General features: G+C 39.1%; 1 protein-coding gene across 1 annotated transcript in view; it reads left to right on the top strand.

Annotated features, from left to right (window-relative positions):
• The window catches only part of LOC116290837 (nuclear pore membrane glycoprotein 210), a 31,946-nt gene extending 17,672 nt beyond the window's left edge, over positions 1 to 14,274 (top strand). The window contains exons 22-39 of the mRNA XM_031697946.2: positions 217 to 325; positions 588 to 789; positions 1,156 to 1,262; positions 1,854 to 2,057; positions 2,470 to 2,598; positions 3,046 to 3,173; positions 3,627 to 3,837; positions 4,293 to 4,472; positions 4,919 to 4,999; positions 6,146 to 6,274; positions 6,591 to 6,746; positions 7,023 to 7,108; positions 7,483 to 7,681; positions 8,789 to 8,961; positions 9,730 to 9,814; positions 10,207 to 10,336; positions 11,115 to 11,803; positions 12,330 to 14,274. Of these exons, the coding sequence (XP_031553806.2) occupies positions 217 to 325; positions 588 to 789; positions 1,156 to 1,262; positions 1,854 to 2,057; positions 2,470 to 2,598; positions 3,046 to 3,173; positions 3,627 to 3,837; positions 4,293 to 4,472; positions 4,919 to 4,999; positions 6,146 to 6,274; positions 6,591 to 6,746; positions 7,023 to 7,108; positions 7,483 to 7,681; positions 8,789 to 8,961; positions 9,730 to 9,814; positions 10,207 to 10,336; positions 11,115 to 11,803; positions 12,330 to 13,028 (3,697 nt within the window). The 3' untranslated portion in view covers positions 13,029 to 14,274. The remainder of the gene's footprint in view (positions 1 to 216; positions 326 to 587; positions 790 to 1,155; positions 1,263 to 1,853; positions 2,058 to 2,469; positions 2,599 to 3,045; positions 3,174 to 3,626; positions 3,838 to 4,292; positions 4,473 to 4,918; positions 5,000 to 6,145; positions 6,275 to 6,590; positions 6,747 to 7,022; positions 7,109 to 7,482; positions 7,682 to 8,788; positions 8,962 to 9,729; positions 9,815 to 10,206; positions 10,337 to 11,114; positions 11,804 to 12,329) is intronic.
• Positions 14,275 to 14,346: the final 72 nt, after the last annotated feature.

Consider the following 14,346-nt stretch of genomic DNA (forward strand, 5'->3'; position numbering starts at 1 on the left):
CAATCATGTGATTAACTATAACGTAACTAGTTAAACAAAGATGCATTGTCACACAATATCATATAATGTTACAATATGTACCATATTCTTTCTGTCTCATTCAAAAATATTCCCACTACTTGACAGCCATTTTCCCATGGATATTGAGAATAACACTGTAAACATAAACTTTCTGTCTTTCCATTTGTACCATTATATTCTTTCTATCTCACTCAGGTTTGCTTGCATGATGCCAGCATCATTGACTATTGTACCAGATATCAAACTACCCATAGTAGATGGACGACAGCTTAACCCTGAAAACTGTGTCAGCTCTAATAAAGAGGTTTGTCTGAAAAACTCAATATTTAAAGTCATATTTTTGTACTTTCTCACTAATGGACCACTTCGGCAATACAGCAGCCATCTTGCTAGAGGGCAAAACAAAACAAAGATGATGAGTGTTTGACTTTCGTTTATGGGTAATGCCTTGTAATCCAAGATGGCCACCTTATCATAATTAATAGCAATTTTGTTATGTCCAACCAAAATACACGTAGTTAAAATTTTTTGTCAATGTTTCTTTTCCACTTTTTATTATTGTGCAGATTAATGTAAAGAATGATCAAGACCTTCGTCTACTGTTAAATGTCAGAGATTCCAATGGTCGTCTCTTTGATAATATTACTTCATTATACATCACCTGGTCTACTAGTGATAGAAGACTGGCTGGCATTATTGGACCTGCCAAGTCTGTACACATGATGTTTGTCAAGCAAGGAGAAAATGAAGATGTCAGAAGATCTGTCTGTGAGTACAACAAACAAATTAAGTTTGTTATCTATGGCATTTTTCATGTGATGGGTTTCCTGTGGTGAGCATTTTTGTTGTTGGGAGGGGATGGGTGGGTAGGATTAACATGCCATCACATTGAAATGGCTTTCCATCATCTTCCAGTAATTCATCTTCTCATAATGTATCTAGTCACAGCTACAGTAACATATAATATGGCTATACAGTATGACTTTTTTGTATTTAAGTGTATATGGAAACCCCTCCATACAATATAAGGGCATGTCATGTAATTCAGGATTTCCCATCCTTACAAAAGCTACTCTTGCCTGCACTCTTTACAAAGTATAGTATAATAAAATCCTGTTTTTATTGGTCAAATAGCATATCAGACTGTACATCTGAGTGATAAGATGGGGGGAGTCGTGATCAAGGCAACTATCGATGGTTATGACTGTAATGTATTACGAAGATGTCATATGGAGCTTCAGGTTAGTCATGCCGTTGACCCTGCCATTATTGAGGTCTTGAATGTTGACATGATCAAGAAGCACTTGCCATATACTGAGAATGTTGTTACAATTATGTCTTAACAAACTTTGTTTTAATTAAGAAGTTTCAATTTCAATTATCAAAGAAGACAATCCGCAGAGAATCTTTTCTTCTAGAAGGCTTGAACAAATTTTCAAATGACAGATATCCCTGTTTTCCTGGGTTACTTGGAACTCAGAAATTTTCTTTAAACAGCAATTAAAAAATAGATAATTTTCATTCCCGCTAGCTAGCGGTAATGGAATAGCTATAAAATTTTTTTAATGTTTTGACCTTTGATTGTGTATATCAGAAAGAAGTGGTCTTTCAGTTCCGTTAAATTCATCTTCAATCGTGATTGGTTACTTTTGGACAGCTAGAGTTTCGATCATGCATATCTAATTAGGAGGCGTTTATCCAAATATCCTTCTTCCCCTTCTCGCTTTCTCCCCCTTCGCTTCTTTTTTATGCTTGGTTTCAATTCTCGCTCGTTCACACTCAGGGTGTTGACCATTTCCTAATCCAGTTTTTCCCTTTATTATTTTCTTCAGACTCCATCTAAGATATCCCTGAGTGGACACCTGAAGCTGCTGCTGGTTCCTGAGAGAACCATACTGCCTCCTTCGGCATCAATACTCAATCACCCTGACAACAAAGTGACATTTCACATCCAGGGTGGTTCTGGACATTTCTCTGTCAAAGGCAGCGACTTGTCCATAGGGACAGTCATCTATAACGGCAAGAGAGATATACAGGTATGTTGTCTATATACCGATATAGCACACTGAACTACATGGTGAATTTATATTGGATTTTTGTCTAGTTGAGAAAGTGTGGGAAAGAATTGAGTTGTGTATCATGTATGATAGCAAGAGAAAAATAGTATGCTGACTGCGTTACACTGGGAAATGAAACTTGGATTTCTGTGGAATCATTTTCGTTGCCATGGTAATGCTGATCACCAAATCAAACCCATTTTCAGAGGTGTGTCAATTTCTTGATGTCAGATTTTGCTTGTCATATTTTTCAGAATCTTAGGAAGTTGCCAAATGAAAGCCTTTGGAATTGTAGAAACTAACCTTAAGTTTCCCTTATCAAATAATGTTACTGTACTTCCTATGATTGATTATCTGTAATACTAATTACTTTGAACTCTTTCCTCATCAGGTCAGCCCTAAAAATGAAGGCCTTCTCAGTGTGGTAGTATATGATCTGTGTCTAGATTCTCCCCACCCTGCTACTGTCAGTATCCAGGTGTCAGACATACACAGTGTAGATGTAGCTGTTGCTAACAAGGTACTGTCAAATAATCTGTTTATTCATTGTTTGAACAGATTCCTCCCTTTAATTGCTCAACCTTAGCGGTAGTCCACTAGTCTGGGACTAGCATAAATTGCCTCTGTGGTCTATCATCAATGCTGCATTCTGATTGGATGAGGGACGTCTAGCTATAAGTTATATCCTACTAGCAGCGAAAAGTGCCAACTTTGTAAACCAAAACATTAAATTTAACTTAAATTCAAAACTTGCTTGAAACTAGATACTATTTTTTTCGACCCAACAAACTACAGACTTTTAACAGACACTAAATACCATAAAATCAAAAATATTTTCAATGTCCCCCACACAAAAAAATTGTTATCAGAGAAAATGGCTGCTCCCCTTCAAATCCCCATCAACCCCCCACATCACAAGTTATTGACACTCCCTAAATGTACGAATTTTCGTATGTTAATGTTGCAGATTGAATTAGGATCATCCACTCCACTGAAGGTCAAGCTCCTGGACATGTTTGGAGTGCCATTACTGTTGGGAAACTATGCTTTCATGAGAATATCACCACAGATTTCTCCTAACATCCTGACCATCAGGTACAACAGGTCAATATGATCATATGAGAGAATACCGAGAGAATACAGTATTTCCCAAAAATAATTTTCAAATAGCAATTACTAATAGTGAACAGAGCGTTTTCACTCACGTGAGAAGGCAGCCATAAACAATAGAAACTTTCTGCACCGTATTTGCATAAAAATAGAGTTCAATTCCCGGAGGATAGAAAATGTATTGTTTTGGTACACCAACATGGCCACTGTGACGTCACATGAAAACACTCTATAGTAAACAAAAAACTGCTATCTGGCTTTAGTAATCTTCAATTTAATTGCAGACATCATTTGTCAACAACCTGTTGTCACCCATAGCTGTTTGATCTGAGACACTTTTGGTTTTATTTTCCTTCAGCTTGTTTGCTTTCTTTTTAATTTAGCCATACTTTTTAAGTCACCAAACCAAAAGTTCACAATCATTCATATCCCTCGTAGGAAAGATTCTGGTCCAGGAAAAAATGATCCAAATGAAGAGGTGTCTCACTTCATTGTCCAAGGTGTGTCTCTTGGAATGGCAAGTCTGACATTCACTGCAACATCTGTTACTGGACGGTCAGCTACTAGTGAACCCAAGGACATACAAGTGTTCCCTCCATTGAGACTAGACCCTAGGGTTGTAGTGATGGTCAGAGGTGCAACCTTTCAGGTAAAACTGACAGAAGCTCATTGACTTTTCTAGCAAAAATAATGGAAGGGTGGATGAATAAATAAATGAAGAGATAGACAGGTGGATAGATGGAGGGACAGATAGGTGGAGGATGGATGGACGGACGGACAGATGGACAGATGGATGGATGGACAGAGGGACAGAGGGATGGAAGGAGGGATGGATGGATGGATGGGTGGATGGGTGGGTGGGTGGACAGACGGACAGGGAAATGAATGAATAAATACAGAGATGGATGGATGGAACAGATGAATTGATGATAGAACCGCAAGAGAGATGGGTGAGGTGAAGGACACATACAAGAATGTTCACATGAATGGACAGAGAGATGGAGAAAGGCTAAATAAAGCAAGTAAAGACAGAGGAATAACACCTGTGTAGCACCTGCCTTATGGCAAATTATCTAAAATAAAATAAACATCTTTCATTTGCAGGTTCGTGCCACAGGGGGCCCAACACCTCAATCAACCACATCGTTTGTGATGGGCAACAGGACGGTAGGATCTGTCAACAGTGTAGGTCTTGTTGAGGCTCTCAATGTGGGTGTGTCCAATCTGACAGGTGTGGTACAGGCCTCAGATCCACAGGAAGGACAAGCCATTGTATATTCTAAGGTAACGTCTCGGCTGTTGGACTCTTCTCTCCTGTTACATTACATACCATAAAATCCCATTTAAAAGCCCTCCCAGTTGCAAGGCTGCCTGTAGTATCTCACATTTATGGTGATGATACATAAAGGATTAACAATTGGATTTGTTAAGATATTTTTATTATAATATGGAGATTGGCTCACCAAAGCTCATTTCTAAGTTGTTGATATTTTCTATAAGCATAGATTTATGATGATATTCTTATTGATTGAGAAAATAAATTATGATTTCCTCATCATACCAAACTCTTTTTCCTTTTGGTTATAAGCCCCCACCCTCTACCTCCCCCTCCATCTCTCCAATCTGATTATAAGCCCCTCAAAAATCCCTTATCAATGAATGAGTATAAGTCTATAGCTTATAATAACAGGGATTGCAGTGCTCACATAGTCTTTCTTTCTTATCTCCAGGATGTTATAATGGTACATGTGGTTGAGCTAGCTGGTGTTCGAATATCATCCACATCAACCAACCTTGTCACTGGTACAAAGGTACGTGCTGATTCCCTAGCTACTTCTGCTCTTCAAAAACTTAGTATGATGACTGTATAATTTAAAACAATGATTACAGGCATTCCTGCATGTATTTTCAGTATCATGAGAAAACACTTTTTATGTCCCTAGTTGCACACTTGCAACAGTTCTTGTTTTTAATCTGCTCATGAGAAAAGATGTAACTTTATTCATCACTTTCCATACATTGGCTCACTGATCAAACACAGAGCATTCAACAAGGTTACAAGATTCAAATTTGATTAATCCTTTGAAACTTGAGTGCATAGCATTTATCAGAAAAACTTTGTAAGAAATTGCACAAATTAGTAAGCTCAGTAGACCTCAGTACGCCGTAGACCTTAAAAACTTTGCACTAATTTGTACAATTTTGTGAGTCAACTTTTTCACTGATATAATATAGTAGATGCGCTCTACCTTGTTGCCTCTATTTACAGTGCAAATCCAAAAACTGTGGGCACCTAGTAATATTTTAGGAATGTTCTATTGTTCTGTGGCCAATTAGAATTGACTTTCTAACCACAGGATAATGGAAAGATGATAATAACGCTTGTAGTTGGATATTGAACATTCTTGAAATATTTCTAGGTGCCCTCACTGTTTTCAATTCGCACTGTAATGCTTTGTGTTTTGACCAGTGAACCAATGTATGGAACTAGGTTACCTGTATTCCTTAGTAACTTCTTGCTCCCCTGTATTTGTTGGGGCAGGTTTATTCAGGTTTATCTGAATTGTCTTGACAGAACCTTTTTGAAATGTTGGCGGAAACCCATCTTATTCGCGACGGGAACCCATTTTAATGTCAACAGAAAGCCATTTTAGTGTTTTTCTTTGGTGGGAAACCATCTCTGTGTCAACAGAACCCATTTCGATGTCGGTGGAAAGCCAATTTATCGATGATGGGAAACCCTTTTAATGTTGTCAGGAAACCATTTTAGAAGCAATTTGTATGTGGGTGGAAACCATCATAGTGTCGGCTTGAAAGTATTTTGCTGCCAGTGACTGAAGTTTCACTGTTGTTCATGACTGTTCACTTCCTCTCACCCTGGGTACTGGATCAAGAGGATCTCTGCTACTCAGGGTGTGTTACTAGGTCTGTACTGAGGTGTTGTTTTGTGATTTCAGATTAGTTTGTTTGCAACTGGCTATGCACACGAGTCACCATTCACATTTGCTAATGCTGTTCCTGGTCTGGACTTCATTTGGAAGTCAAGCAACCCTGATGTCTGTCAGCTAATGTCTACTTATCATAAGGTATTGTATGTCACTATGATTTGCCTGCCGTTGCCAATCAATAATGATGATGATAATGATAATAATCTTAACTTCATTGACACTGAAAGGGTGACACAACAGTTGACACTGAAACATTTTGATTGAGGGCCACATTTGAATCCTCAATCAAAATTTTGTGTAAAAAAGTATTCATTTTGAAATAGTGGTGTAACTATTGTATATTGAGAAATATTGATTGGTGCCTAAAAATGCACATTGAGAGTTGCTTGGGTAACAGGGGAAAAAACAGTATTCACTAAAATATATTGATATGATTACATTCTTTGTTCTCCAGAGTGGCATATCTGTAGAAAGTGAGCGAGATTTCCATGTTGAGCTACACTGTACCCACCCTGGACAGACAACCATACGTCTGACACTTGAAGTGAGTGATCGACTGTATGGACAAGTGAAGGACACAGCTATTCTCACTGATGAAATAACATTCCAGGTAACTAGTGTTGTTGTGGATGATAATGGGGTTCTATTCTCTCCCCCTCCCTTCCCCTCTAGAGGCAGACTAGAGGCAGGCCCGTTTTACACCACCCAGAAACCACCCACACACCACCCATTCTTTCTGATAAATGTCTACCACTAGTCAATAAAGTGGCTGTGTTTGGTGATTATACTCTGCAGTTTCTTTCTTTTAAACCCGGGTACTTCCAGCTTTCCAATTTGGATAAATTATGAATTACTAGTGTTTAAAACTTTTGCTATTATTTTTTAGGTGTTTGAGCAACTTCAAGTTCTTTTTCCTGAACATGGTTATCTGTTGCTGCCTCACAATGTTAACACCAGAATAAGAACTAACAGGTCAGTACACAACAGACAGTCATTTACTACACCAATAGCAGTAGGCTGGTGCAAAAGTACACAACAGACAGTCATTTACTATACCAATAGCAGTAGGCTGGTGCAAAAGTACACAACAGAACAAACTACAACGATATCCTCTCCTGGCTGGTGCTGTTTTTGCAGTTGCTGTTAACGTTATTTTCACTTGTAATTATTGATGGTAATGAATGTGTGGTCTGCAAGGAACACAGCTGTATTGTACGAAAGTAAAGAAGGTCTATTGCCTGTTGTTAGTGTTACTGTTGCTCTTTTCTGGTGTTGTTATTCCATGGTTGGCCTTGCTGTTGCTTTAAATCACTATTAAACCTCTCTTCCTTCCAATTTTTCACCAGGGATGGTTCTGCACACATTACCTACGAGCTCATCACAGGCTGTCCACAGAACAAGAGAATCACCACCACCACCTCATCCGTAGTGTCTGTCGATAAGGGTGGTCGAATATCAACCAGCACAGTCTCTGGGACAGCAGCAGTCTTAGTCACTGTACATGAGGAGTTTGGGACAAACCAGACTGCCTTGGTGCATGTACAGGTGAGTTAACCACCTCCCTGGCTACACCCACTTCACGTTGGATGTTTACACTTGTTTCAGAAAACGTTATCGGTCGAAGATATGAGATGGGCGATCTGAGACTAAACAATTTTTCTGCTTCAATTAATGTTTTCTGACTAAAATACGAAAATCGCATTACAATCTAAAAGGAAGCTACGTTGTTCGACTCAGACTTGTTCAGATCTCTGACCGACAACGTTCATGGAAACAGGTGTACCCGCCGGCATAAGATGAAGGCTTTCAGGGATAAAGCTCTCGTTCTTACCAAATCTAGATAAAAAGTAAAAAGTTATGCGGAAACCATGGTCAGGAGTTGAGTCGGTGGTAAAGAATACTAAGATTACTTTTCCATAAGTATTTTTGCTATGTTAAGAACAGACATAATCGTTACGTATAGTGCGCTTTTGTACTTATGTGGCTTAACCTATGTGGTACTACAAATACATGAAGTATCATCAGAAGCAATTGGATCTGCGAACTAGCCGTGCCCTGAATATCAGCCCAGAGGTTGTTACAGGGTTCGATCTGTGAGATAGCCTTGCCCTGACTTAAATCATCCCAGGGGATGTTACAGGGTTCGATCTGTAAGTTAGATGTGCCCTGACTTATATCAGCCCAGAAGTTGTTAAAGAATGCACAGCTTCAACAATACAAACACTTTGGAATTCCACGGACCTACAATGGAACATATGAATACTCTGAATGAAATCGAGGTAAACCCTGCAACAACTAACTAGAAACTGGAGAATTCCTCATTTACTGCAATGAGAACGAGACACCTAATAGACCCGTTTCAAATTCCAAATTACCGCTGTGTTTTTTGATTACAGACTCATTTACTCAGACTTAGCCTTGATTTTGTGAAGAATATTCACGTTTTCCAGTCAAGGTCCGTCAAGTTTCAAAGTGTTCGTATTGTTGAACTTGTGCATTCTTTACTTTACCGTTGGTATTTGCGAGTAATTAGGCACTGATTCGAGGCTAAGCCTGAGCAAATGAGTCTGTAATCAAGGAACACAGCGGTAATTTGGAATTCGAAACTGGTCTATTAGTAGTGTTGACGAAAGGGCTTCCTTATTCTTTTAGGTGAAGGCTGTGTCGTCACTATCCATCACAAGTCAGTCACATGTGCGTGCAACGTCAGGCAAGCTACACTCATTTCCTCTTGGAATGAATGCACTGTTTGTGGTTGTTCTCCATGACAACATTGGAAGGGAATTCCATTCGGCAGGGATACCACTGAAATACCGGTTAAACAGGTTTGCTATTGGTTGTTTCCTTATAAGGCTAAGTGACTACGAATGGTTTCGAACTTTTAAGTTGTGACGTATTTCCGGGTCCAACTGCTCACAAAAGCCGCTAAAACAATAGACCTATCCCGAATTCACTTGACTGACCACGAAACAATGGTTTGAAGTCGAGACTGGACTTGATTCTTTTATTCATCAAGTTAAACCTCGACTTGAAACCATTGTTTCGTGTTCAGTCTAAGTTTCATTTAAGACAATATTTTGGGTCAGCAGTTATTGGCTTAACGCTGTTGCGGTCACACTGTCATATATATCACAGTATTTTTTTTCAGTTATCATATTTCCAGTTTAATATATGGCGAAACTAATAATAAATAAATAAATAAATAAATAAGTCAAGCAAATTCAGGACAGGTCTATTACCGTTAAAAACCTGTTAACAATTAGAATTTGGATAACAAATCTTATCATGTTCAAGAAAAAGTAAGGAACATCTTCATAGAACTGCTTTTCGTTTTGGACCCAAAAGTCGTTTTACCATACGAGTTTTTCTTACAAAGCAGTATTTAGGTGCTAAATTACACATTTCCCCACCCCATACTATGTGGGATACGTAAATAAGAGCGCATGCGCAGATTTGGTTTGGCGTATTGGCTACAATGATGAGACTTAAATGAGATTCCTTAACAAAAAAGACAGTGTTTTATCTATCATTTGACGCTATTACTAGCTATTACTTATTTTTTCTAATACGTTTTCTAATGGCTTACTGGTTAGATTTGATGCAGTCCACATCGTCCCAGGATCAGAAAACGGTACCTTCTTCGCCCGTGCCTTGAATACAGGAGAAGCCATCTTTAAGGTCAGAATCTTTTTTGCCTTGTGCTGTTCAGTCTTCATATTAAGATTTTGATTGATTTCAAGAAAGTCTCCTCTGCAGCCGTCATTAATTTCGGTCCCAGATCCTCACGTGCCCGTGGGCCCATCAGGATATGGGAACGTGAGGATCTGGGACTAAAACTAATGACTGCTTCGAAGGAGACTATACTTTGTGTCGTGTTGACCACCATGAACACTGACCACTATGTGCTGTCAGCCAGAAACAATTATTGATAAGAAAAAAAAAAGATTTATAGTAGTTGGTATCATGAATGTTTGAACGCATGCTCGTGTTTTCGTAATCATTTACGCTATGCGAATGGGGCAAACCAATCAATATTAATTGAATAAACCACCTTCTATTTTAACCATTAGGTATGGGATGGTAATTCACCTCACGTGACTGATTACGTCAGAATCAGAGTGGAGTATGGGTTGAGTCCCATGAAGGCTGTTCTACTGTTGGGTATGGCACAACAGTTCAAGACAACCATATGGGCTGATGGTAAGGGTTATGTCTTATACATAATATATTAAGATCTTTTTTGCACTACTAATTTATACCTCTATTAAGCGGCCAACCTACATTTAGCGACCAGCTATTAATGTCCAAATTAATGTTATTAATGTTTTTGCGCTAATTGAAACCTCTGTTAGGCTGCATACCATTTATCCCTGAAACACTTGGTAAGAAATTGCACAAAAGATTAAGTTCAGTAGACCTCATTAGAGTGCAAACAAATTAATCCGTGAAACACTAATTACTAAATAGTACAAAATAGTGCTAATTAAACAATAGAAAATAATTGGATTTGCATGAAATTGTGCTATTTAGTATTACTATAGTTTCCCGGTTTGCACCCTAGACCGTAGACCTACAAAACTTTGCACTAATTTGTACAATTTTATTCAACAACAATTTTGTACAACTTTTTCACGAATATATAGTAAGTACTCTTTACGGGCAACCTATAGTTAGAATTCTTCGATTGCGCGTTACGTCATGGCGGCCATGTTGGTGCCATTTAACAAAAGATTTCTTATTAGCATCCATTGTTAATGGCACCACAATGGCCGCCATGCTTTTGTCTTTTGATTCTCTTAGGAATGCTGGCAATCCATCAATTGTATGCATCTAAGAAGTCGACTTCAATTTTAACAACAAACTTCCATATACAGTCTTTGCAACTTCTTTTTATCAATCACATGATAATTCTTCGCTCCATAAAAGCTAGACTACAATTATGTTCTCTTACTAAAAGTTTGTTTTCCAATATTTCCAGGTCAGGTAGGCAAGTGGTCCTCGTCCAACCCTGACGTCGTCACCATTGACCCCAACACAGGTATGGCTGTAGCTTTATCATCAGGTTCAGCAACCATCCACTACAAGATCCCTGGACACTTTTCTGCACAAACAGAAGTCAAAGTCGAAGGTATCTCTACCATTCGTTTCACCTACGACAGCTCCAAAATCATCACTAATGTACCCCTCAAGGATGACCTGGGATATCTCATCCCTGTTGCCCTAAGCAACGACCACAAATCATCGGAACACATTAGTGTCGTCGGTGACAAAGATGCTGTTATCTTGTACGAGAGCCTAGGATCTCTTCCTCAGCGCGTTATGTCTTGTATTCTGAGGTTCAATTACGAGACTCATGGATCAATCCGAGCTCGCGAACTTTTTGAGGCCAAGTCAGGATTACTATCGGGAAGACCCATATGTTACATCATACCTAGAAGCACGAGCTCAGACGTTACCCTTGCCGCTGCTACTGTGGATAGTGAGTTGAATCTGATCGTCAAAGTCCATGATGAGGTACATGATGATGACCTGTCATCAGATCCTGTGGCGTTGCCTTTTGTTCCAGCATTCGCTCTAAGCACAACAGAAGTGCACTTGAGTGGCGATAAAGGCAAGAAGAAAAGAGTGGTTGTGATTGGTGTACCAAGGCAGCTGTCGGCACTTGTGGTAAGCTATCCAATTGCTTGGTAATAATCAAATAAGAATAGAATTACGCGCACGAATTTTGGCACAAGTAACCAAAAAAACCTAGGGATTGCCGGCAGGCTCTCCTTTTTTCCCTTCCCCCTCCTCCCCATTCCACCAGAGCCGCCACGCAGGCTAGAATGGGTCTTGTTACAATTCAATCTATTATTCGTCAACGCCATTCTGATCGTTTACCCAAATTTCCCCATTAGTGTATTGAAGGGACAGGTCCATCACGGGGACATAGAAACATAATAATTTTTGTTGCCCCAACCCCTTGTGATTGTGTGAAAATAAGCCTGTCATCACCATCATTAACGACGATAATGATGGTAGTGGTCGTGGTTAATGACGAAGACAATGACGACCATGGTGATGATAATTATTATTGATTATGATATCGTCGGTTGTGGTTGTGGTTGATAATGATAATGATGTTATTGTATTTGTCAATGATGATGTTGAATAATGTTACAATAATAGTCATGTAGCATTTTTTTCCCTTCAGGTAAAGCCACACGACAAGAATGTCCTAAAAGTAACAAACGTGCCAGCAGAAGAAAACAACCAAGCACTTTATGACATCTGTGTCATCAACACCCACGAATCCTTCAAAGAACATCCTGTTGAGTTCGTCAGTACCTTAACGGGACAAAAGAACATTGTCTATGTATCATACAAAATAACTGGTGTACCCCCTTTCATTGCCATGGCAACGTGTCCCAACCCTGCTGACCCACGGTGCCCCAAGGTTGAGAAGGAAGTCCACTGGAGACGGTTGTTCTTTTCCTTATTAGGCGAAACCAGTGCCTGGTTTATTGGATTTTCCATAATCATTGGCCTTATTATACTACTGCTTATTTTCTGCTGTAGTGACCGCACTAGAGGAGCCCAACAAGCACAAGGACCATACCAGCCCTATGCACCTGGCAGCCCCTATCCAGGAAGTCCCGCGGGTACCCCCTACCCGGGTACCCCGTATGGGTCCGGGGACTCTGTGTACGGATCCCCTGGAACCAACCATAGTCTAGACGGGTCTGGTAGTCAACGTAGAACTAAGTTTATGAGGTCTGAAGTAAAGCACCGAGTAACGAAGACAGCTGCAGAAGGTAATGATCAGGGTATGGTAGGAGAATCTCCTGGATCTACCTCTCTAGGACGCTACTCTCCTACCTATCCTAGAGGTCTGTACAGTGTCACACAGTAGAAGACCATGTATGAATGCTGCTCTGTCTGGATATAAATAGCATAACAATAAAAATTATGTTAATGGAATCGATGCTACGAGAATGGCAAAACCTGAGACAAAACGAGAGAATTTTGCCGGTTTGTTATACCCGAGATACTTTTGTCTAGTGTTTCAATCTTGTACGCGATGTCATTCGCGTTTTATAAAGTCTGCTGTATCCATATGCTGAACTATTGGCTGTACAGCACCACCCAACTTGGTACCGACACATTGTCGATGGAATAGCGATGTATTGACAACTAAATGCCGTAACATTGACTATACGCTATACTTATGGACTTCAACATGAACGTGATTGTACACCTAACGGTTGTCAAACTTACGCTAAAGTTTTGCTTGGACTTAAAAAGCTTACTAATGTCACTTTAACGTACGTAATTCAACCGAATTTCGTAGTATTTGAAAGTGCTTCCAAAATAATCTTGTTTTGACATCACAATGCACAGACAACAAAAAAAGAATTTTCTCTTACTTTGAACAAGAAGAAGACGTTTTTTGACAGTATTGAGAAAACCTCTAGCCGAAAGCAAATGTCATTGTCATCAAGAGCTTTTAAGAAAACTGCCAATGAAACATGAACTACTATGTGGACGTTTGTCTTATCGTGTTTCTTTACTTTGAACAAAAAAATGGCTTTCAGATAGAACAAAAGGCAAAGTTAATATTTGTCAGCGTAAAAACAAATGTGTTTTATGGCAAAGCTTTTCTAATCCTCTTGTCTGTTATTCGCAAAAATATAATTTCATTGTCTGGAAATAATCTATTTGTATTTAAGAGTAAGTTGCTTAGTTTCAAACTATAAAATTTTCATGTTATGGTCTTATTTATCATAATCTTGTGTGCGTTAGAATAGAGAAAATGTAGGACAACCATAATACCTTTTGATATAAAAAGACAATTGTGTGACTCCAAGAATCTGATTAAATAAATATAATTATCCTCATGCAATCTGATTGGAAGTTGAGTAAGCTGAATTAAGGTTGTTGCATGAACTTAACAAGCCTGGAGTCATGGTTCAGTCACCCATAATAATAATAATAATACATAAACCAGTCACCTGGTGTTAAAGTCTAAACAAGCCAACCAACTTGTCATCCCTAATCACCACTGCAACTACAGCAGCTTGGTGCAGCTTGACTGGGTGCGTCTGGCAAAGTTGGCCAGACAGTATAAAGGAACATTAAAATGCCTGATTTATAAATCAGTTCCCTGCTAGCAGATTCTCTCTCCTTGGCAATAGTCTCCTTCACAGTTCCCTGCACCATTTTGAAAGGTA

This window comes from Actinia tenebrosa, unplaced genomic scaffold (assembly GCF_029948245.1).
Source record: "Actinia tenebrosa isolate PJP-AT-01 unplaced genomic scaffold, QUT_ActTen_1.0 PGA_scaffold7__59_contigs__length_16204524, whole genome shotgun sequence".
Classification (NCBI taxonomy): domain Eukaryota; kingdom Metazoa; phylum Cnidaria; class Anthozoa; order Actiniaria; family Actiniidae; genus Actinia; species Actinia tenebrosa.